General features: G+C 37.0%; 2 protein-coding genes across 2 annotated transcripts in view; both read right to left on the bottom strand.

Annotated features, from left to right (window-relative positions):
* The window catches only part of SLC26A7 (solute carrier family 26 member 7), a 308511-nt gene that overhangs the window by 171686 nt on the left and 110814 nt on the right, over positions 1-26011 (bottom strand). The gene's annotated exons all lie outside the window — the stretch shown is intronic.
* LRRC69 (leucine rich repeat containing 69) overlaps positions 24530-26011 on the bottom strand; it is a 97460-nt gene continuing 95978 nt past the window's right edge. The window contains 1 exon segment of the mRNA XM_057734292.1: positions 24530-24677. Within this exon segment, the coding sequence (XP_057590275.1) occupies positions 24567-24677 (111 nt within the window). The 3' untranslated portion in view covers positions 24530-24566.

Below are 26011 nucleotides of genomic sequence, written 5' to 3'. Positions count from 1 at the left end.
AAATTCCAAATTGAATAACAACCCAAATCTATTTCTATCTGCCTTGCTTGAACTCAAAATTCTGAATTGGACTACAAAATTATTTATCCTCAGAAAAATGGTCATGTATCCCTGTTTCATTTGAAGATCTGCATGCCAACTCCATTCTTCCCTTTCAGACTCTAAACTTTGTCATGTCCTCAGGGTGGTCCTAAAATGCCTAAACTCTTGACTTTATTTTATCTTCTGGTATTTATATTCTCTACATTATGAAAATGATGAATTAGTTCTGAACTATGAAATGAGGAGTTAAGAATTCTGAATCAGTGCATCCATGCTCAACAAGAAAGTTTGTGTAGCTCTCTTAGTGATATCTGCCATGGTTATTGGTGGGAGTGTAAACTTACCATTATTGCTCTAGCCGTTTTTAATCTAAGGAAATTCTTTATGAGAGTCAAGAGAAATCTATTAATTGTTTTTAACAAATTGACTGTGGGTCTCAACCCAATCTATAAAAACAAGGTTTTACTGTACCTAGAAACTTAAAGCTAGTATGAGGTAAGAAGTGATGAATATGCTTAGTAGCATATAGTATTTATGCCTGTCAATTCTTTTAGCTGTCTATAGAGAAGGCACTACTTTTGGTGGGCAGTCTATTTACTTGTACTTAAAAGAAAAACTCCACTTAATTAAATTAATACTCCCAAAGTCTCCAATCCACTGAACAGTCTTACTATTATGAACCCACCATTTTAACTGGTAGCTTTAAAAATTACACTGGATGATCAGAATGTTTTCTGATCCATCTCCATGGATTACTCATTCCCAAGGAAGTCCCAAGAATGAGGGAGCATTATACTTTAGGATACTTAACATAATTAGGATTGTAAAACCAAGAACAATGTATTTAAAAATTCAAGGCCTAAACCTCCCTTCTGGAATTGGTTTCTGAGATTAGGAATAAGGCAGATTGTATGATCTTTCCCACATTCTAATCAGCATCATAAGCACATAATGCCCACAATAGTGAATGTAGTGAAAGTACATATTCAGCAACATCACATTTAGCAACAAAGCAGCTTCTGAATCTGATGACCCACTTCAGGTATACAAGAAAAGAAATACTTTCACATCTAACCTCCATTCTCAGGGACTAGAAGATCACTGTCAAATAGTGGACCAGCTGAAAGCAGAGAGCTTATCAACTTATGCATAAGTCCAGAAAATAAAGAATCCCACCACAAGAATATGCCTTTTATTCCTGTCAGTCTCAGGGTAATCAATAGTTAAGGGGATGAAGGTGAGAAAGATGAAATACAATTCCATTCCTGTCAATCTTAAATCCTTTTGAAGAATCCTATTCCTTTAGATGATAATGTAATCAGATTGAAAATCAAAAAGAATGGATAGATGCAAGAATGTTGTAGGGGTAGAAGCCATATAATACAGCAGAATAATTGGAGGCCAAAAAATGATGAAGAATGTTTTTATGTGACTGAGTATATGGTGATGTCATTATTACAATGGAGATATCACAATAAGAAGATGTTTCATCCATGAGAAAAAATACAGAGAGACTAAAATAAAGAATAAGAGATGGAACATCATCAAATAGAGAGGAAAAGAAAGAAAGATGAGGGCTTAGAAAAGTATGGAATTTAGCAATTAGAAAGTTGTTGAATGAGTTTTGGGAGAAAACTTTTATTACCAGTTGCAGTTGTTTGAAGAGTAAATGGGTGGTAAGAAAATAGGGGCCACTCTTTGAAGAAGTATAACCAAATAGGATGCAGAAGAAGCTTGAGGTTTTTTTGAGGTACGAATCTCTAATTACTTTTATAGATGGGAAAAAGATATGGTAGTGGGAAAAAGAGTGAAAATGAGACAAGCATGCTGATATCAAATGTAGCAAGTCTGGAGAGAAGCGGGAAGCAAAAGGATAAAGGGTACAGATCACAGGATCATCCTCTAAAAGGACAAATATATATATTCCTCAGGAATAGAGGCAGAGATAGAGAAGAGGCGGAGTCCAAGATAGAGAGGGAGAAAATTGACTGAGTTTTGTTAAACTGCCCCAAATTAACTGAAATAATAGGTAAGGTAGTGCTGACAATTTAGCAAATTAAAATGCAGGAGACCTAGTTAAATTTGTATTTCAGATAAATAAGAAATAATTTTTATTTTTAATATAGATATGCCCCAGGCAATATTTGGGACATATTTATACAAAAAAATATATATTTATTGTTACCAGAAATATAGATTTTTGCATGGGACATACTTATGCTAAGAAGTCATTTATCTGAAACACAAATTTAAATGGGAATCCTGTGTTTTATCTAGCAATCCTAAGTTAAGGTTATCTTCTGTGAATAAAAATATTAGGAGGTATACCAAATAGACACAGAGTTTTTTCACAAATGTGAGTTTCCAAGAACACCTTTTAAAAAGTGCTCTGTGATGACCTAGATGGGTGGGGTGGGGGTTGGGTGGCATGGTAAGGAGGTCCAAGAAGGAGGGGATATATATATGCATATAGCTGATTCACTTTGTTGTATAGCAGAAACTAACACAACATCGTAAAGCAATTATACTCCAATAAAAAAAACTAGTGGAGAGGAAACCATATTATGTTTATGTTAAACTCACTCTACTATTTTTCCCTATACCGTCTTATTTTGATATAGACAACTTGATTGGAAACACATACCATCACAGAGCTCAGGTCACATCCTACCACTACTTGCTGTGTGACTTGCAGCCACATATGTCAATAAAGGGCCAGAGTAGCTGTCATATACAGTTTGAATTTCAGTTCTGCCACTTCTTAGGTTTGTAATCTCCCACAAGTTTGACTGACAAAAGGATTAAAGTAAAGTACAAAGCACAAAGGTCATCACAGAGTTGACAAATACTAGACATTGGTCTGGTGGTGAATGGCACTAGGAGTAGCAGCAGCAGTAGCAGTACTTAGTAGTTTGATTATAAGCATGTGTAAATTTTATATAATAGAGAGTACTGTCAAAACTATTTGTAATAATGTTGATGATCAATATTAGTCCAATTTCAGGCTAATATAAACAATAGTGCTTCCTGTATAACTTCTGCGTAGTTAATGGCGCGTCATGCACTCACTTGGTGAAGCAACAGTGTCACCTAGTGGTTGTCAAGTCAATAACGAACAATTATGAACACCTGGATAAAAGTTGCTTGTATCTGCACAGAACTTAATGAATTTATGTCAGTGAGGACTTTGATGGTAATTATTATTTTCCATAATATATTACATTGAAGTCATGTCACTTTGCATTAAAATGATGCACACACTACCCACAGAAGGGTATTGGCTGTCTGCTTTTACCTACCTTCACTTGACAGTTTAATATACTTTGTTAAAAAAACAAATTCCTGCTGCCCAGGATGTTTTAATTACAGAATTACTCATAGTTTTTGAACTTCTCACAGCTCTTCCTAACTCTGTTATTCTCTGAAAACCTCAGCAGAAGGGGAGGAGATGGTGTGGAGAACTGGAAATATGAAGCTTGAGGCCTACTCAATTACCAGCTTCAAATTTATTTTCCTTCTATTCAGGTTAGAGGGTTTTCTTTTCTCTCTCATGCAGTCAAGATCTATGATTTTCTTTGGGAAAAGAAAAGATATTACTTTCCTGAAACTCAAATTGAGATATAAATAGTCGATTACAAATTTTGTTTCTGTATTAGCTGGAGACCAGTGTCTACTCCAGTTATATTTCATAGCTTCTGTCCTGAGGGCCTCTCAAGGAGATAAGAGATTTATAGCTCTAGGAGTTATATATGTGAGTAAAATTTTTAAGAAGTAATGAATAATGCAGTTTTCATTCACTTCCAAAAATGTCAAGAGAAATTAAGTTAAGAATCCCAAGCAGACTTTGGGGGAGATTTTACTCAGACCCTACTTAGCCTATTTCTTATATGAGACTATTATAGAAGTCCCAAATCAGAATCCCATGGCCTAGTGGACAACAGATAGTTAAACTAAGTAAACAGAACGTTAAAACCGGTAATATATCAACTCAGATATGACTCGAGTTATTAATCAATGGCTGCTAGAAATATTTCCTGAGTTTGTGAGAAATACAGACATACACACACACGCATATTTCCAACATCCATTAAGAATCATTCTTTTTAAAGAACCAAATGTTTTAGATATATATTTTAAATCCCCAATGATTCTGAATTATCAAAATATTTCTGTGGCTCCCAGACCTTTCACAGTTCTTTCTTTCCCAGACTCTCCTTCATCCAAAAGTTTTCATAAATATTTCATGGCTGACATTGGTGGGAATTATGATTTTCTCTTTTTCTCCTGATAAGAATGAGTAAAAATATTCACATGGATAATTTATTAGAAAGCACATGCCAGAGTCCCTAAAATCAGTCCTAAACATGAGCAAAAATATATCCTGTAAGATTTCTTTCCATCTCCTCTAGTTGTTCCTTCTCCTCTTGATGGTTATTTTTAGGACTTGGGGGAACCAAGTTATCAATACCAGAGGTAGATAGCTTAGATACAATTCTACGATGCAGAAAACCCAGGCATAGCAACAAGGCCAGAGCACTTCATCCCATAAAAACCTCTAACGCCAGCATACCTGAGAAATCAGCTAATTCATGTCACATCTATTTGCAGGACATTAATGACTGCTACTAGAAGCAAAGCTAAATTTGAAGTAACAGGAGATATCACAGAATCCCCTTGAACTCATTTATGTGAGTCAGTCAAGGAAAAGAATGACATGCTCTCCGTGAGTGTACATACTGCTTATCTGAATATATCTGAGAAAACCAAGTAGCAACACGATGACTGTTTGTCCATAACATGTGTATTCACTGAATAAGACTGTTTTCAATCATGATCATTTACCATCTGAAAAAAATACAAGGTCTCATTCAGGTTTAGCTGTGTTATTTAAGAGCACCAAATATTTAAAAATTAAATTCTCAATTCCCTCATTAGAATTGAGAATGGGCCAGGTATTTTATGCAGATGAAAATAAGGCAAAGATACATGCCCTTCACTGCTAAGTCTCTCTGCAACATTTTCATAAATAATAGAGGAGCCACCCAATTTTAATCAATGTAAGAACTATGATATATAGGTGTGTATACATACATATATAACTGCTTTAGTAATGACTTAATGGTAAGCAACTATTCTACTCCATAATCTGCTTCTTAAGAAATCTGTAAGGATTTCCTAATACACAAACCAAAACTAATGAAGCTTTTGGGGAGCCACTATGAAAAAATAGCAAGTTTAACACTTTCAGCAAGAATTTTTTTAAAATTTATTATAAGGCCAACAGATTTTAGTAAAATTAATTAACTTATAAAGCTATTGATGTACAAAATCTATTCTTGACTCACATTCCACACCTATAGGGATGGGTGGTCACACTCTGAAGAGCATAAAAACAAAAACAAAAGCAAACAAAGAGAAAACAGAAACTCTGAAAATTTCAGAGAATTGAGAAACACAGGCATGCCTCTTTTCATTGTGTTTCACTTTATTGCACTTTGCAGATATTGCAGTTTCCATAAATTGAAGGTTTATGGCAATCCTGTGTTGAACAAATCTGTCAGCACCATTTTTTGTAACAGCATTTGCTCACTTCATGTCTCTGTATCACATTTTGGTAATTCTTGCAATATCTCAAACTTTTCCATTATTATTATATGAGGGTGAGTCAAAATTATCTGCACTCTGGTTATATTAAAACTTCTGTTGGCCACACTGTCTTATCAGTGCTTTCTGTTCAAGGCTACCGTCTCCCCAGTCATTACTGTGCAGGTGTGAGCATGTTACATCAGTTCATTTGTAACTGCAGTGCAAGCAAAAATGGATGCCACACTTGTGATTTGCACGAAAGAATAGCAGTGTGCAGTGATTTGTTTTTTGTGATCTGAGGGTGTACTTGGTGCCATTATTTACTGAAGACTTTGTGCGCAGTATGGAGAAAGTGTTTTGTCTCAGAGAAGTGCGTATGAATGGATAGAGAGGTTCAAGGAAGGTCACACAACTGTTAGCCATCAAGGAGCTGGACGCCTGTCCATGTCCATAGCTGATGACAACGTTGGGCATACATGTGAAATGATTCTGTCAAATAGATGAGTGACAGTGGATTATGTGGCAAATCATTTGCAAATCAGCCATAGCTTTGCCTATGAAATAATCCATGACAGACTTAGGTTTTGAAAAGTTTGTGCTGAAGCCTAAACTTCAGATTAATCACAGAGCACTGCTATCCAAGGGGGTTGTGATCTTGCATGACAATGCATATCTGCCCACCTCTGCCCACACTGTTGACATTGCAAAAACTTCGTTTTGAGGTGTTAAAGCATCCTCCTTATAGTTCTGATCTTGCTCCATCGGACTTTCACCTGGTTGGTCCCCTGAAAGCAGCCATATGAGGAAGAAGATTCACTTCTGATGAGGAAGTGAAGACAGTGGTGCATTTGTGGCTTGCAGCTCAGCCTAAAACATTTTTTAATGAGGGAATATGAAAGCTTGTTGACGGATGGGACAAAGTGAATTGAAAATCAAGGAGATTATGTTGAAAAATGATGTATTTGTCTTTTCCAAAAGTTAATTAAAATAAATTCTACAGCCAGAGCACAGATAATTTTTGACTCACCCTCATATTTGTTATGGTGATCAATGATCAGTAATCTTTGATGTTACTCTAAGACTCACTGAAGGCTCAGGTGTTGGTTACCATTTTTTAGCAATAAAGTATTTTTTAATTAAGGCATGCACATTTTTTTGACACAATGCTATTGCACACGTAATAAACTGTAGTCTGATGTGAACATAAGTGTGGTTTCTTTTTTTATTGAGGTACAGCTGATATACAATATTATGTAAGTTTCAGGTGTACAACTTAGCGATTCACAATTTTTTAAGATTATATTCCACTTATAGATATTATAAGATATTGGCTATATTTCTTGTGTTGTACTATATATCCTTGTGGCTTATTTATCCTATACATACATAGTAGTTTGTACCTCTTAATCCTCTACCCCTATTTTGCGCCTCCTCTGTTCCCTCTCTCCACCGGTAACTACTAGTTTGTTCTCTATAACTGTCACTCTGTTTCTGTTTTGTTATATTTATTCACTTGTTTTATTTTTTAGATTCCATATATGTGATATACAGTATTTGTCTTTCTCTGTCTGATTTATTTCACTAAGTTTAATACCCTTCATGTCCATCCATGTTGCTGCAAATGGCAAAATTACATTCTTCTTTATGGCTGATTAGTATTCCACTGTGTATATATACTACATCTTCTTTATTCATTCATAAATAAAGAATAAATAAAGTGGTTGATGGACACTTAGGATGCTTCCATTTCTTGGCAATTGTAAATAATGTTGTTTTGAACATTGGGTGCATGTATCTTTTCAAATTAGTGTTTTTGTTTTTGTTTTTTCAGATAAATATCCAGGTATGGAATTGCTGGGTCACATGATAGTTTTATTTTTTAGTTTTTTGGGAAACCTCCATACTGTTTTCCACAGTGACTGCACCAATTAACATTCCCACCAACGATGTATGAGGATTCCCTTTTCTCCACATCCTTGCCAAAATTTGTTATTTGTGGTCTTTTTGATGATAGACATTCTGACAGGTGTGAGGTCACCTGTGGTTTTAATTTGCATTTCCCTGATGATTAGTCATGTTGAGCATCTTCTCATGTGCCTGTTAGCCATCTATATGTCTCCTTTGAAAAAATTCGAGTCTTCTTCCCATTTTATAATCAAGTTGTTTGTTTTTTGATGTTAAGTTGTACGAGCTGTTTATATATTTTGGTTAACTCCTTATTGGTCATATCATTTGCAAATATTGTCTCCCACTCAATAGGTTGTCTTTTTGTTATGTCAATGGTTTCCTTTCCTGTGCAAAAGTTTTTAAGATTAATTAGGTCCTATGTGTTTATTTTTGTTTTTATTTCCCTTGCTTTAGGAGACAAAGCCAAAAAAATATCGCTACAATTTATGTCAAAGAATAGTCTAGAACCAAAAATTTCTCCAAGGTATGCCTATACGTTTACCAGCTGAAAAGAAATTAAACTAAGTTAAATATGAAAATGAATTTCAGATTCATAGCAAAATTAAATCCATTCTTTTCACTGTCCCAGTCTTCTACATCTGCCATCTGATCTATTTGGAATAAGCAGATATTTCTGAAAACTTGAATTTAGAATATCATCCTTAAGGGTGTTGGAGAAGAAAAGAGATAAAGGACAGAACAAAGGTGGGTCACAGGGCTAAAAGGCAATAACTGCACTTAAGTGTTTAAAGAACAGCATTTGTGTAGCAACAAGGAAATTATAGAGACATGTTATAGGAATTCTGGTTCTCTGGAAGATTCTATGGGCAAGGTATAGGCATAGTTGAAATAAAACACATTGAACTAAGCAAGGAGCTAAGAGTTTAGATTTTTCCACTAACACACTGTGTGATTTTGAACAAGTTACTTTACCTTTTCAGGTTTTGGAAACACATTTTTTTGAAAAGCAAGATGTCAGGTTATATGCCCCTCTCCCATGTTTTCTGAGGGGAAAGCTACCTACTGTTTTTCCAACTGTCTCTTCAGTGACCTACTTCTCTGTTCCTTTTCCTCTTCACGTTTCCTCTTCTCTCCTTTTGGGGCTCACTCTGCTTTACAGTTCCCTTAATGTAAGGGTCAATCTGATGAGTCTTACCTAAGCTGGAACAAATTATCCTTTGTTTCAGGGTTGCTTCTTTATCAGGCTCTCAAAAGCATACAAAAAAACAAAAATTCAAATAAATAAATAAAATTTCCTCTGGATGAGGCAAGAATTTACTAGAAAGTAGAGCTGCCAGATAAAATACAGGATTCCCGGTTAAATTTGAATTTCAGATAAACAGCAAAGAATTTTTTTGCGTAAGTATATCCTATGGAATATTCGAAACATTATTATATTAAAAATTATTCATTGCTTCACAGAAATTCAAATTTAACTGGGTGTTCTGTATTTTTATTTGTAAAATCTGGGAACCCTATTGGGAAGGGACATGAGAGGGTTTTCTGGGATGATGGCAATGCTCCGTATCTTGACAAGGGTTTATAAATGCATTTGCAGAAGTCACAAAAACTTGTGCATATAAACATGTACATGTAAATTCTACCTCAGAAGAAAAAGAGAGAAACAAATATTAAACTCTAACTAGTGACATGCACACTGAAATATCAGAAGGGAAATCACTGATGTCTACAACTTCAAAATATAAAAAAATAAGATAGATCAATGGCTACTTCCCCCACAACACAGGTGATAACAATGTATAACAGTAAAAGAGACTTGAGTTTCTCTTTTTCACTCTCCTATGTCTTTATGAGGCAAATGTGAGTGAACCAAAAAAAATCCAGAGGGTTACCCACAGAAGAGACAAAAAGAGAAATATTCAATCCAAATAATTCACAAAAAGTTAATGCTCCAGTTGCTTCAACCTCATTTGAAAAATAAAAGTCTATTGTAATCGTTAGAAGATAAAAATATTTTGCAGTGTTTCAGATTCCAACATAATGTTTCAGAAGGATTATAGATTGGCAAGAAGAGACCACAAACTCACATGCATACGGACAGCAACATATATGTGGAGTAAGATTATTTAAATTTCTGATTTAATTAAATAATGATTCAGAACACAGGGTGGCACCACGAGGCAGAAGCAGATGCATCCTTCCCCAGTCTAGTTCCTATGGTGACACTTGATGCATGACCATGCATCCAGCAACATTAAATCTCCTGACCTCAGAGTCATGTTTTCTCTTTAGCACACATTCAGTTTTTTTGGTGCTTTCTAGCATCATTCTGCACCTTTTGCCTTTCAAACACTCAATTGATTCCTATTCATTATACCCACAGAACTCATTCCTTCACTTGTTTCAGATTTCTTATCAAATATTACCTGATCAGACCCAGACTACTCTATATAAAAAGTATTCTCAGCATTTCTCTATCTCTGGAATCTTATTTTACTTCTCTTCACCATATTATTTGTCTGGTTTTTACTGTTTGCCTCCCCCACCCCATCAGAACATAAGCTTTCTGAAATCAGAGACCCTGTCAGTTTTGTTCATTGCTATATCCTTAGAATAGCAAACAGTGCCTGGTATGCAGTAGCCCCTCAATAAATATTTGCTTAATACATAAATAAATAATTTGTGAAGAAGAGAATCAATTCTATTTCAGATACATTGAAACTGAAAAGCGTGGCAACATGGGTTAAAAATGAAGAAAAATTTAGCAGCTACCTACCTAGGTTGATAAATGAAGCTAAATGAAACTGGTGGGAGTAGGTGAGTTCCGTCAGGTAAAGAAAAAAGTGCTAAAAGAGAATAAAATGTGACTAAGTAGAAAAATCTCATAGAACCCTTGTTTTTGAATGAAGGTATAGAAGCGAATTCAGTTAAAGTTATGGGGAAGAGGCTATCAGAGAAATAAAGAATGATCCTAAAGCATATATTCCAAGAGGCAGAAAATGGTCAATTGAGCCAAACCTACAGGGAAGAACAGCCAGATGAGGAGCAGCTGAACTGGTAGAAAGTCACTAATGACCTATGAAAGACCAGTTTTGGAATATTAGGGCAGAAACCAAGTCTCAGTACTTGAGATATGAAGGGGATGGGGTGAAAATGTGGAGGAGAGTCAAGAGTCACTTCATGTCCCCTGAGCTTCAAGAGTACCTGAAATATTTGTTGAATAAATGAGTACACAGATAAATGAATGAGTACAATTTTCTCCCCAGAACCAAGATGGCACATAAATTGCAGCTGAAGTCATGAGATTAAAATGGTAACCAAAACACTCTTTTCAACAACATAGGTTGTATAAAAATATTTCCCTAATCAAAATCAATTCTCAGTAGTTTTCCCTCAATAAACATACACAGTTTATTCCTGTAACTCATTTTTAAGTGACTTTCATTTGTACCTTGTTTTTTATTTTTGTTTAAAATGCACCCTTGGCTAATGGAGCCTTTAGAAATTTACCTTGAGGCCCAACTCTGTCTCAGTGGGGCCTGACTCTTGCATTCTTTGGAACTGAGAGCCTCTCAGCTATGCTCCATTGATTTAGCTTCCCATGTATGCTAGAGGCAACCCTGATGCATGAAGGACTATGTCCTGAAGTAAACTAATAAAGGGCCTAGTTAGGAACATAACATGGTAATAAAATATATGTAAGATGAGAAATCACTCAGCTTTCCACAAGAAGAACCACCAAATAGTTACACAAAGAAATATATTTCTAGTGGGGTTTAAAAATAAATTATAACTAAATTTCTTGCTTTTCTGAATCCACAGAAAATTTATCTTAGTCTGGACCTAGGGATCTCAAATAAGACATCAACTAGAGGAGCTGGTGATTTTGACCCAACAGACTGCTGGGCCGTACTCCCCCAGTTTCTGATTCAGTTGTATGGGGTAGGGACAGATAATCTGCACTTCTAACAAGTTCTCAAGTGATGTAGATGCTGCTGGACAGAACCACACTTCCAAAAACTACTGGTCTATGCAAACTGTATATATATTTTCATCATTTTCTCCCCTAGTTTTCTGTTGTCCTTCAGAGAAAAGGAGTCTAATTCTCACTGTGGCACTACTTCCCTGGTTTCTGTCAGTTTCTCTTGTGGAAAAAAAATTTAAAAGCTTTAAAAGCAAAAACAAAGTGATGTTAGGAGTAACCAAGCCTGGGTTTTCAGCTTCTACTCATTTTTAAATGGAATGAAGGTTTTATCTTAGTCAATAAGACATTAGTGTCCCTCAGGAAAAGGAAGATGGCAGTATCACACTCCTGATTTCATATTGTACTACAAAGCTAAAATAATCAAAACATCATGGTACTGACCCCCCCCCCCCCAAAAAAAAAAAACATACACACAGATCAGTGGAACAGAATTGAGAGCTCAGAAATAAACTGACACATATATGGACAGTTAATTTACAAAAATGGAGCAAAGTACATACAATGGAGAAAGGATAGTCTTTTCAATAAATGGTGTTGGGAAAACTGGACAGCTACATACAAAAGAATGAAACTAGACCACTATCTTACATCATACACAAAAATCAACATTAAAAACTTGAATGTAAAACGTGAAACCATAGAGCTCCTAGAAGAAAACACAGGCAGTATACTCTTTGACATTGGTCTTAGCAATATCTTCCTGGTATGTCTCTTCAGGCAAAGGAAACAAAAGCAAAACTAAGTAGGACTACCTTAAACAAAAACGCTTTAGCACAGCAAAGGAAACCACGAACACAATGAAAAGACAACCTCCAAATAGGAGAAGATATTTGAAAATTATATATCAAATAAGGCATTAATATCCAAAATATATAAAGGACTCATAAAACTCAACAACAAAAAGCCTGATTAAAAATGAGCAGAGGATCTGAATAGACATTTTTCTAAAGAAGACATACAGATGACCAAAAGGCACATGAAAAGATGTTCAACATCACTATTAGGGAAATGCAAATCAAAACCACAATGAGATATCACCTCCCACCTGTCAGAATGGATGTTATCAAAAAGGCAAGAGAGTGAGAAACACACAGAGGGTCCTTACCACGGCCCTGCATGTCCCAGACTGAGACTTGGCTTCCCAGCAGTACAGGGGGTCTGGGAGCTTGAACGTGGGGATTAGAGAACTGGCCCAGGGTGAGAAACATTGTCGGCTATGGGGAGACCGACTGAGGGGACAGGAGGGAAGAAATCCACAGAGAGGAATGCCTACCATGAAAAGCTGGGCTACCATGGTGTTAGGGCGCTACTCCTGACTCACAAGCAGGGGGGGAGGAGCTATTGTTGTAGCCTCTGTTTCAGCACCTGCAATGAACAAAGGGAGGCCCCCCTGGGCCTGGCTGTCATAATCAACAAGAGAAAGAAAAAGCCCCCCCGGGGAGGGGGGGGCGGCGGTAGCTGGGCTGGTGTGCTTGCTGCCCAGAGCCAGAAGAAGTCTGCAGAGCAGGCCATCCCTGGAGACATTCTGCTTACACCCGAGCCCGCTGGCTTCCCCGTGCAATAGGCACTGCCAACACTGCCAAGGCTCCTGCAACACAGGCAGGGCATTACTGCTGACTCACATGCAGGGGGAGGAGCCACAATTGTACCCTCTCTCCACCCCACACACTGGCACCTAAAGATGAACAGTAAAGGAAGTTCCACTGGTCACAGAGTAATAAACCCCCAAGGACTGCCCCTCAGGCACCTGTGCCAGGCGCCAGTAAAGAACCAACACTAAGGCCAGATTTCCCATACCTGTGGCCACCGGCATCCCTGCACATTTGGCATCACCCCCAGGGCTCTGGTTATCCAAGCAGGGTGCTACTGTTGAGTCACATGCAGGGAGAGGAGCCACTATCAAAGCCTCTCTCTCCCCACACACTGGCATCTGCAGGTGAACAATAAAGGAAACCCTTACTGAGGCAGACCCAGAGAGCTCTAAGGCAGCCTCAGGACCAGACTCTGGTGGTTAGACCACACGCAGAAGCAGGGACAAAACCAAAGGTGAATGCCAGGGACAGGGAGACTAAGGAAGAGGTTCTAAAATATTCCCATCGGATATACACACTGCAGACTAAATCCCCATGATCAGCTACGTAGACTCTATGTCTTTGAAATATCTGAGTAAACAATGATTGTTCCCACAAATGAAAAAGGTCTAGCTCTGGCAACTGTGGACTTTGGGAGTAAGCACACACAGGAATTGGGCCAGATAAGGGCCTAAGCGGACCCCATAGGACCCACAGCAGGTCCAGAGTCCAAACCAGAGGCAGAGGGGGCCCACTTGGGGAGGTGAAGGTGGCCTGAAGCTCAAGGCATGTACAAAGATGCTTACAGCTGAGACCCCAAGGAAACAGAATTATTATTATTAATTATATTGATCTGATCCATTCTGTTGTCAGTTCTGGTCTTTTTTTTTTTTTTTTTAATTACGATCTTAGTCCTAAGGGATCTTCACATTTTATAACATACTTTTTATTCTATTTTTTACTTTTATTTTATTTTTAGCCTTTTTATATATTTCTATTTCTAGCTAGCTTTTCTGCAGTGCTGAGTTTATCCCTCCTATCTTTTTTCTTCTTTATCTTTAATGCATTTCTATTTTATATTTTTCCTTTTTCTATTTCCACTCATACTATGCTCTTCTGTTGCTCTGTGTTTCACCCCTTTTTATTTTATGTTATTTTATTTTATCTTATTATAATTTTAATCAATATTATTGGTCTACTCTGTTTCCTTGCTTTATTCTTCAGAAGACACACTGCATTGGTTTTTGTTATTATATTTTGTCTTTATCTCAGTTCTAATTATAATTGTTTCATTTTGTTTTGGTGATCTTTAGCCTATCTGGTTGCTCTCTTGATTTTGGTTATATTTGCTCCTTGCTTCTATTTGGTCCCTGTTACATTTCGTTCTTGTTTTCACAGTTCCTCTGCTTTTTTTTTTTTTTTTTTTTCATGCTTGTCACTGTTTTGTTTCTTTGCATCAGTCTTTAGTTGGCACTCTGTTTAGTTTATGGGTTTTGGGGGGTTTCTTTTGTTGTTTGTTTTGAATTTTTGTTGGTTTTCCCTTTAATTGTCTGATTGCGTTCTGGGGTTGTTCTGTCATATTGTTCTAGTGTTTTATGTTCTATTGGGTTCTGTTTTTGTTTTTCTTGTGCATGTACATACATGTTTCCTTGATTCAGTATGTGTTTTTTTTTTACTTAATCTTTTACCTTTAGTCTGTGGCTTGGACAGTCTTTTTTAATTCCCTTTATTGCTGGGATGAGCAACCTCTGGATCTGGATTTCTCAACCAGAAGTCAAGTCTGAGGCTCTGGGGAGGGAGCACCAAGTCCAGGAAACTAGACCACTAGAGAGTTCTCACCACAGGGAAGATTAACCTCAGAGAACTCTTATGGAGTCCTCTATCTATCAGAGTCTAAGACCTGGCTTCACCAGACTGCCTGCAACTGCCAGTGCTGGATACCTCACACCAAATTACAAATAAGACAGGAACACAGATCCACCCATCAGCACACAAACTACCTAAAGCCATATTAAGCTCACAGATACCCTAAAACACACCACCTGACATGGCCCTGTTCATCAGAGGGAAAAGACTCAGATCCACACACCAGAAAGCAGGCACCAGACCCTCCCATCAGGAAGCCTACTCAAGACACTGGATCAACCCCATCAAAGGGGGCAGAGAACAGAAACAAGAGGAATTACTACTAGGCAGCATAGGGAAAGGAGACAGCAAATACTATAAATTAGACACAGTGAGAAAACAAAGAAACACAGGCAAAGGGACAAGTTAAAAACCCACAAGACCAAATAAATGAAGAGGAAATAGGAAAACTGCCTGAAAAAGAATTCAGAGTAATGATAGTAAAGATGATCCAAAATCTTGAAACGAAAGAGAGAAAATACAAGAAATATTTAATAGGGACCTGGAAGAACTAAAGAGCAAACAAACAGTAATGAACAACACAATAACTGAAATTAAAAGTACTCTAGATGGTATAAACAGCAGAATAACTGAGGCAGAAGAACAAGTAAGTGAGTTGTAAGAAAGAATGGTAGAAGTAACTGCCACAGAGCAGGAAAATAAAAAAGAATAAAAAGAATGGAAGACAGTCTCAGAGACCTTGGAGATAACATTAAGCATACCAACATTCAAATCATAGGTGTCCTAAAAGAAGAAGAAAAAAAGAAAGAGTCTGAGAAAATATTTGAAGAGATTATAGTGGAAAACATCCCCAATGTGGAAAAGGAAATAGTTACTCAAATCCAAGAAGTGCAGAGAGTCCTATACAGAACAAACTCAAGGAGAAACACACTGAGGCACATATTAATCAAACTGATGAAAATTAAACACAAAGACAAAATATTAAAAGCAGCAAGAGAAAAGCAACAAATAACATATAAGCGAAAACCCAGAAGGATAACAGCTGATCTTTCTGCAGAAACTCTGCAGGCCAGAAGTGACTAGCAGGATATACTTAAAGTCTTGAAGGAGTAAAACCTACCGCCAAGAATACTCTAGCCAGCAAGAACCTCATCTAGATTCGATGGAGAAATCAAAAGCTGTACAGACAAGCAAAAGTTAATAGAGTCGAGCACCACCAAACCAGCCTTACAACAATTGCTAAAGAAACTTCTCTAGGCAAGAGAAGGAAAAGGCATATAAAAACAAAACCAAAACACTTTTAAAAAATGATAATAGGAACATACATGTCAATAATCACCTTAAATGTAAACGGATTAAATGCTCCAACGAAAAAGCCACAGACTGGCTGAATGGATACAAAAACAAGACCCTTATACATACTATCTAAAAGAAACCAACTTCAGACTTAGGGACACATACAGACCCAAAAGTAAGGGGATGGAAAAAGATATTCCATGCAAATGGAAGTCAAAAGAAAGTTGGAGTGGCAAAACTCATATCAGACAAATTAGACTTTAAAGTAAAGACTATTACAAGAGACAAGGAAAGACACTACATAATGATCAAGGGATCAATCCACAAAGAACCTGTAACAATTGTAAATATCTATGCACCCAACATAGGAGTAGCTCAATACGTAAGGCATATGATAACAGCCATAAAAGGCGACATCAACAGTAACACAATAATAGTAGGAGACATTACCACCCCACTGACACTAATGCACACATCATCCAAACAGAAAATAAATAAGGAAATACAAGCTTTAAATGACACATTAGACCATCTTGACTTAATTGATATTTATAAGACATTCCAACCAAAAACCACAGAATACACTTTCTTCTCAAGTGCACACAGAACATTCTCCAGGATAGACCACATCTTGGAGCATAAATCAAGGCTCAGTAAATTCAAAAAAATTGAAATTGTATCAAACATCTTCTCTGATGACAATGCCATGAGACTAGATATCAATTACAGGAAAAAGAACTGTGAAAAATACAAACACATGGAGGCTAAACAATATGCTATAAAACAACCAAGAAATCACTGAAGAAATCAAAGAGGAAATCAAAAAATACCTAGAAACAAATGACAATGAAAACACAATGACCCAAGATGGCAGAGTAGGAGGATGTGCGCTCACTCCCTCTTGCAAGAGCACCAGAATTACAACTAACTACTGAACAATCATCAACAGAAAGGCACTGGAACTCACCAAAAAAGACACCCCACATCCAGAGACAAAGGAGAAGCCGCAATGAGATGGTAGGAGGGGCGCAATCGTGTTACAATCAAATCCCATAAATGCTGGGTGGGTGACTCACAAACTGGAGAATGGTTATACTGCAGAAGTCCACCCGCTAAAGTGAGGCTTCTGAGCCCCACATCAGGCTTCCTAACCTGGGAGTCAGCAACGGGAGGAGGAATCCCCAGAGAATCAGACTCTGAAAGCCAGTGGGATTTGAATGCAGGACCTCCACAGGACTTGTGGAAACACAGACTCCACTCTTCAAGGGCACACAAAAAAATGTGCTCACCAGGACCCAGGGGGAAGGAGCAGTGACCCCATATTGAGACTGAACCAGACCTACCTGCTGGTGTTGGAGGGTTGCCTGCAGAGGTGAGGGGCAGCTGTGGCTCACCAAGGAGGAGGGGGCACTGGCAGCAGGGGTTTTGGGAAGTGCTCATTAGTGTGAGCCCTCCCAGAGTCCACCATTAGCCCCACCAAAGAGCCTGTGGGCTCCAACACTAGGTGGCCTCAGGCCAAATAACCAACAAGCTGTGAACACAGCCCCACCCATTAGCAAACAAGCAGATTAAAGTTTTACTGAGCTCCACCCACCAAATCGGATTAAAGCTTTACAGAGCTCCACCCACCCAGCCCTACCCACCATCAGTCCCTCCCATCAGGAAGCACACAGGAGGCTCCTAGATAGCTTCCTCCACAAGAGGGCAGACAGCAGTATCAAGCAGTATCAGCACTATTTCGTCTTGTGGAACTGAATACCAGAGCCACAGAAAGATAGACAAAATGAAAAAGCAGAGGACTTTGTACCAGATGAAGGGATAAAGCCCCAGAAAAACAACTAAATGAACAGGAGATAGGCACCCTTACAGAAAAAGAATTCAGAATAACGATAGTGAAAATGATCCAGGACTTTGAAAAAAGACTGGATGCAAAGGTCGAAAAGTTTACCAAAGACCTAGAAGAAGTAAAGAGCAAACAAACAGAGATATGCAACACAATAACGGAAATGAAAAATACACTAGAAGGAACCAATAGCAGATTAACTGAGGCAGAAGGCCGAATAAGTGACCTGGAAGACAGAATGGTGATAATCACTGATGTGGAAAAGAATAAAGAAAAAAGAATGAAAAGAACTGAAGACAGCCTAAGAGACCTCTGGGACAATGTTAAACACACCAACATTTGCATTATAGGGGTCCCAGAAGGAGATGAGAGACAGAAAGGACCTGAGAAAATATTGGAAGAGATTATAGTTGAAAACTTCCCTAACATGGGAAAGGAAATAGCTACCCAAGTCCAGGAAGCGCAGAGAGTCCCAGGCAGGATAAACCCAAGGAGAAACACGCCAAGACATATAGTAGTCAAACTGACAAAAATTAAAGAAAGAGAAATGTTATTAAAAGCAACAAGGGAAAAACAACAAATAACATACAAGGGAACTCCCATAAGGGTAACAGCTGATTTCTCAGCAGAAACTCTGCAAGCCAGAAGGGAGTGGCAGGATATATTTAAAGTGATGAAAGGGAAGAACCTACAACCAAGAATACTCTACCCAGCAAGGATCTCATTCAGATTCGACAGAGAAATCAAAAGCTTTCCAGACAAGCAACAGCTAAGAGAATTCAGCACCACCAAACCAGCCCTACAACAAATGCTAAAGGAACTTCTCTAAACCAGAAACATAAGAGAAGAAATGGACCTACAAAAACAACAACAAAACAATTAAGAAAATGGTAACAGGAACATACATATCGACAATTACCTTGAATGTAAATGGACTAAATGCACCAACCAGAAGACACAGACTGGCTGAATGGATACAAAAACAAGACCCATATATATGCTGTCTACAAGAGACCCACTTCAGACCTAGGGACACATACAGACGGAAAGTGAGGGGATGGAAAAAGATATTCCATGCAAATGAAAATCAAAAGAAAGCTGAAGTAGCAATACTCATATCAGATCAAATAGACTTTAAAATAAAGAATGTTACAAGAGACAAGAAAGGACATTACATAAAGATCAAGGGATCCATCCAAGAAGAGGAGATAACAATTATAAATATATATGCACCCAATATAGGAGCACCTCAATACATAATGCAAATGCTAACAACTATGAAACAGGTAATGTGTGGCAGAAATAGAGACACAGGTGTAGAGAACAAACACATGGACACCAAATGGGGAAAGCGGGGAGGGTTGGGGGGGAATGAATTGGGAAATTGGGACACCAAATTGTACACTCTAAATATATGCTGTTTATTGTCTGTTAACTGTATCTCAATAAAAGTTCTTAAAAAAAGAAAAAAAAAAAAAAAAAACCACAATGACCCAAAACCTATGGGATGCAGCAAAAGCAGTTCCAAGAAGGAAGTTTATAGCAATATAATCCTACCTCAGGAAACAAGAAAAATCTAGAAAAAACAACCTAACTTTACACCTTAAACAATTAGAGAAAGAACAAAAAAACCCCAAAGTGAGCAGAAGGAAAGAAATCATAAAGATCAGATCAGAAATAAAGGAAAAAGAAATAAACAATAGAAAAGAGCAATAAAACAAAAATCTGGTTCCTTGAGAAGATAAACAAAATTGATAAATCATTAGCCAGAAGCATCAGGACAAAAGGGAGAAGACTCAAATCAACAGAATTAGAAATGATAAAGGAGAAGTAACAACCGATACTGCAGAAATACAAAACCTCATGAGAGACTACTACAAGCAACTATATGCCAATAAATTGGATAACCTGGATAAATGGATAAATTCTTAGAAAAGTACAGTCTTCCAAGACTGAACCAGTAAGAAATAGAAAATATGAACAGACCAATCACAAGCACTGAAATTGAAACTGTGATGAAAAATCTCCCAACAAGCAAGCCCAGAGCCAGATGGCTTCACAGGGAAATTCTATCAAACATTTAGAGAAGAGCTAACACCTATCCTTCTCAAACTCTTACAAAGTATAGCAGAAGGAGGAACACTCCCAAATTCATTCTACGAGGCCACCATCACCCTGATACCAAAACCAGGCAAAGATGTCACAAAAAAAGAAAATTACAGGCCAACATCACTGATGAATACAGATGCAAACAAAATACTAGCAAACAGAATCCAAAACCCATATCATCATCTCAATAGATGCAGAAAAAGCTTTTGACAAAATTCAACATCCATTTATGATAAAATCTCTCCAGAAAATGGGCACAGAAGGAAATTACCTCAACATAATAAAAACCATATATGAGAAACCAAAAGCCAACATTATTCTAAATGGTGACAAACTGAAAGCATTTCCTCTAACAACAGGAATAAAACAAGGGTGCCCACGCTCACCACTTTATTCAACATAGTTCTGGAAGTTTTAGCCATGGAAATCAGAGAAAAAAAGAAATAAAAGGAATCCAAATTGGAAAAGAAGTAAAATTGTTACTCTTTGCAGATGACATGATATTATACATAGAAAACCCTAAAGATTCTACCAGAAAACTCCTAGCACTAATTGATGAATTTAGTAAAACAGCAGGATACAAAATTAATGCACAGAATTCTCCTGCATTCCTTACACTAACAACGAAAGATCAGAAAGAGAAATTAAGGAAACACTCCCATTTACCATAGCAAAAAGAATAAAATACCTAGGAATAAACCTGCCTAAGGAGGCAAAAGACCTGTATGCAGAAAACTATAAGACACTGATGAAAGAAATCAAAGATGATACAAACAGATGGAGGGACATACCATGTTCTTGGACTGGAAGAATCAACATTGTGAAAATGACTATACTACCCAAAGCAATTTACAGATTCAATGAAATCCCAATCAAATTACCAATGCCATTTTTCACAGAACTAGAACAAGAAATTTTATGATTTGTATGGAAATGCAGAAGACTCCAAATAGCCAAAGCAATCTTGAGAAGGAAAGATGGAGCTGCAGGCATCGGGCTCCCTGACTTCAAATTATACTACAAGGCTACAGTGATCAAGACAGTATGGTACTGGCACAAATACAGAAATATAGATAAATGGAACAGAATAGAGAGCCCAGAGATAAACCCATGCACATATGGGCACCTTATCTTTGACAAAGGAGGCAAGAACATACATTGGACAAAAGATAGCCTCTTCAATAAGTGAAGCTGGGAAAATTGGACAGCTCCATGTAAAAGAATGAAATTAGAACACTTCCTAACACCATACACAAAAATAAACTCAAAATGGATTAAAGACCTAAATGTAAGGCCAGACACTATAAAACTCCTAGAGGAAAACATAGGCAGAACACACTATGACATACATCAAAGCAAGATCCTTTTTGACCCACCTCCTACAATAATGGAAATAAAATCAAAACTAAACAAATGGGACCTAATGAAAATTAAAGCTTTTGCACAGCAAAAGAAACCATAAACAAGACAAGAAGACAACCCTCAGAATGGGAGAAAATATTTGCCAACAAAGCAATTGACAAAGAATTAACCTCCAAAATATACAACCAGCTTATGCAGCTCAATATCAAAAAAGCAAATAACCCAATCCAAAAATGGGCAGAAGACCTAAATAGACATTTCTCCAAGGAAGGCATGCAGATGGCTAACAAACACATGAAAAGATGCTCAACATCACTAATCATTAGAGAAATGCAAGTCAAACCTACAATGAGGTATCACCTCATACCAGTCAGAATGGCCATCATCAAAAAATCTAGAAACAATAAATGCTGGAGAGGGTGCAGAGAAAAGGGAACCCTCCTGCACTGCTGGTGGGAATGTAAATTGGTACAGCCACTATGGAAAACAATATGGAGGTTCCTTAAAAAAATAAAAATAGAATTACCATATGAGCCAGCAATCCCACTCCTGGGCATATACCCTGAGAAAACCATAATGCAAAAAGAAACATGCACCACATGTTCATTGCAGCAGTATTTACAACAGCCAGGACATGGAAGCGACCTAAAGAGCCATCAACAGATGAATGGATAAAGAAGATGTGTCATGTATATACAATGGAATATTAGCCATAAAAAGGAATGAAATTGAGTTATCTGTGGTGAGGAGGATGGACCTAGAGTGAGGTAAGCCAGAAAGAGAAAAACATACTGTACACTTACTCATATATATGGAATCTAAAAAAATGGTACTGATGAACTAAGTGACAGCACAACAATAAAGATGCAGTTGGTAGAGAATGGACGTGAGGACACAGAGTTGGGGGCAAAGGGGAAGCTGGGACGAAGTGAGAGAGTAGCACTGACATATATACACTACCAAATGTAAAATAGATAGCCAGTGGGAAGCTGCTGCATAACATAGGGATCAACTCGATGACGGGTGATGACTTAGAGGGCTGGAAAAGGGAGGGTGGGAAGGAGTCCCGAGAAGGAGGGGATATGGGGATATATGTATAAATACAGCTGATTCACTTTCATGTACAGCAAAAATTGGCCAAATAAAAGTGGTATAAAACTACATGGGAAAATTATTTGGAAATAAAAAAGAATGAAGTACAGATACATAATACAGCATGGATAAACCTTGAATACATTATGCTCTACAAAAGAAAACAGAAATAAAAGATCATATTGATTGATTTGATTTATATGAATAATAAGCAAATTTATTTAGAAAGTAGATTACTGTTTGTCTGGAGATGAGGGAAATTAAAAAAAAAGGCAAGAAACAATAAGCATTGGCAAGGATGTGGAGAAAAGGGAACCTCCATGCACTGTTGGTGGGAATGTAATTTGGTGCAGCCACTATGAAAACAGTATGGAGAGTCCTCAGAAAAATTAAAGGTATGTATGTGTCAATCCCAATCTTCCAATTTATCCCTCCCCCTGCCTCTTACCCCTCAGTAACCATAAGTTTATTTTCTACATCTGTAACTCTATTTTGGTTTTGTAGATAAGTTCATTTGTAACCTTTTTTGAGATTCCATATATAAGCAATATCATATGATATTTGTCTTTGTCTGACTTACTTTACTCAATATGAGAATCTCTAGGTCCATCCATGTTGCTGCAAATGGCATATATGTAAAATAGGTAACTAATGAGGACCTACTGTATAGCACAGAGAACTCTATTCAATACTGTGTAATGGCTTATAGGGGAAAAGAATCTCAAAAAGAATGGATATATATATTTGTATAACAGATTCACTTTGCTATACACCTAAAACTAACAAAACATTGTAAATCAATTATACCCCAGTAAAAATTTTTAAAAAATTAAAAATAGAACTATTACATGATCCAGCTATTCTACTTTTGGGTATTTATCTGAAGAATATAAAAACACTGATTTGAAAAGATATATGCCCCCTATGTTCATTGCAACATTATTTACAATAGCAATAGCAAAGATATGGGAACAAACTAAGTGGCCATAAATGGATGAATGGATAAAGAAGATGTGGCATACACATACACACACACACACACACACACACACACACACACAACTCAGTCATAAAAAAATAAAATGCAATTTTGCCATTTGCTATAACAATTATGGACCTTGAAGGTATTATGCTAAGTGAAATAAGTCAGAGAAAGACAAATACCATATGATTCCACTCATATGTGGAATATAAAACAAAATAAAATAAAATAAAACAAGCAAAACAAAAACAAACAAACAGATACAGAGAGCATATTAGTGATTACCAGAAGGGAAGTGGGGTGGGGGAGGGTGAAATGGGTAAAGCAGGTTAATTGTACAGCAGTGGATGGAAATTAAACATTTGGTGGTGAGCACATAGTAGTGTATAAACTAGCTGAAATATTATGTTGTACACATCAAACTTAAATAACATTATAAACTAATGTTACCTTAATAAAAGAAAGAAAAAAAAAGGATGTTAGTGCCTCAGAAAATAAGAGCTCAACTGAAATCATACAATGTAACTGAATTGTCTAGCACTAAAAAGTGAATCTCTTTCATTTGCCAAACACCCATAAAATAAATACTTGTCCCCATCAAAGTCCTTAATATTATTTAGAAAAGGAGGGTGGTAGTCATAAAATGACAGAAAAAAATAACACTCATTTGCCACACTGATCTTTACTTTTACATTTTTTATTTTGTTTTTAAGTCAAAGAAGAAACAGCACACAGAGTGTAAACAATCTAAAGGTAGACTGTAGTGCTTAAATTAGGAACTTTACAATTAAATTATTTTTCTTCCTTTACTTAATGTATTAACAAAAAGAAGAGCATGGTATCATAAGTAGGACATAATCTGACTATGTGTGCAGAGCTGATGGGGCAAGTCATGTGAGGCTCCAAATGAGCCTCTTACCTGCTCTACACTTGAGCAATTCCAAAGAGGTTAGGGTCATGTTGATTAAAACATTTGTAAGAACAAATTAATATTCGAAGAGGAGCCAGCTGTAGATTTCTGCTTATTTTCCAGTTCTAAAAAGTAGAGATTGAAAATAAAATTAAGGCAGTGCTCAATAAATATTTTTGAATAAAATAAATATTCGCTTTCTCAGAGATTTCAGAACGTTGATTTCTAAGGAACACAGTAAACTATTTTTGCTTGAGTTGCTCTTTTCCCACACATAAATAAACTTAACTAGCTAAGAAGGACATAACACTAAACAAAATTCAAATGATAAAAGATTATCTATGCTTTTTATCCAAAAATATTATTATGTTGTCTAGCTGTAAAGTGTTTGGGTTGAAGGTGAAAAATGGTACAGAATCCACACAAACCTGATTCTGATCTACGGGGATGTTAAGTTGATCAATCAGCAGAAATTAACTGAACACCAGACATCTCAGTTTTACCTGTCTCGCTACCATTTCTCATGAAAATTAATCTGCCTAATACTCTGTTCATTGTCTGCAATGTTCATTAAGATCTTCACTTGCTAGGTTTCAAGCAAGTTGACCAATACATGACTTAAGTTTTTGTACTTAAAATATCTCTGGTCTTACTTCTCAGTGTACAAAAAAGGCAGTCAAAAACCCTGTTAGCCAACTTAGTGTACATGTCCTGACCACTATATTCGAAATAATGGCAACTTCAAAGCTTACCATTTACATGTTTTATAAACAACTTCTTAAGTCAACACAGCTCTCATTGAGAGAATCCAAAACAGAGTCACAGTTTAATTGGTTGATAATACTACTTAGTTTTATCATTAACCCACTGGGCATCACCATTACAATTCACAGTGAGAGATTTCATTACTATTCTGTTCACTCTTCCGCAAGAGAACTCTGAGGGCCTAATTAAAGGTTCAAGCTCCTAAGCACAGTTATTTAAAGGTTCCAGCACCTAAGCACAGTTATTGAGAGAGTAACAACCTTTCAACCCTGGAGATAAATCAATGGGGAGCCAAAGTCCTATGTCATATCACCTTCACATCCACCTCCAATAGTGACTATGAAGGACTCAGAGAATACATGGTACTATTTCAATGATAAGTATTTTGGATGAATGTGAAAGATGAAATCTCTACAAATATGACTTATTTCCTAGAAGTTTATGTGACCAACCAGGAAACATTTATTGAAATTCCCAACAGGGATCTTGTTTTTGCCTGTCAGCATCCATTTCTCATCTGCCGGCACAAAAGCCCACCTTTTCCTTTAAGGAACTACCCATTCTCCAATTTCCGTGCAAATGTTATGAAAGAGAGAGGGCAACTGATCCTACACCATCTCAAGACAGGACCGTGGAACTCAGGCCGAGCACATGACCCAAGACAGTCCAATAAAACCAACAACCATCGGCCTCA

The sequence above is a fragment of the Hippopotamus amphibius genome, chromosome 5 (assembly GCF_030028045.1).
Source record: "Hippopotamus amphibius kiboko isolate mHipAmp2 chromosome 5, mHipAmp2.hap2, whole genome shotgun sequence".
NCBI lineage: Eukaryota > Metazoa > Chordata > Mammalia > Artiodactyla > Hippopotamidae > Hippopotamus > Hippopotamus amphibius.
This window is presented reverse-complemented; position numbering and strand designations above follow the sequence as displayed.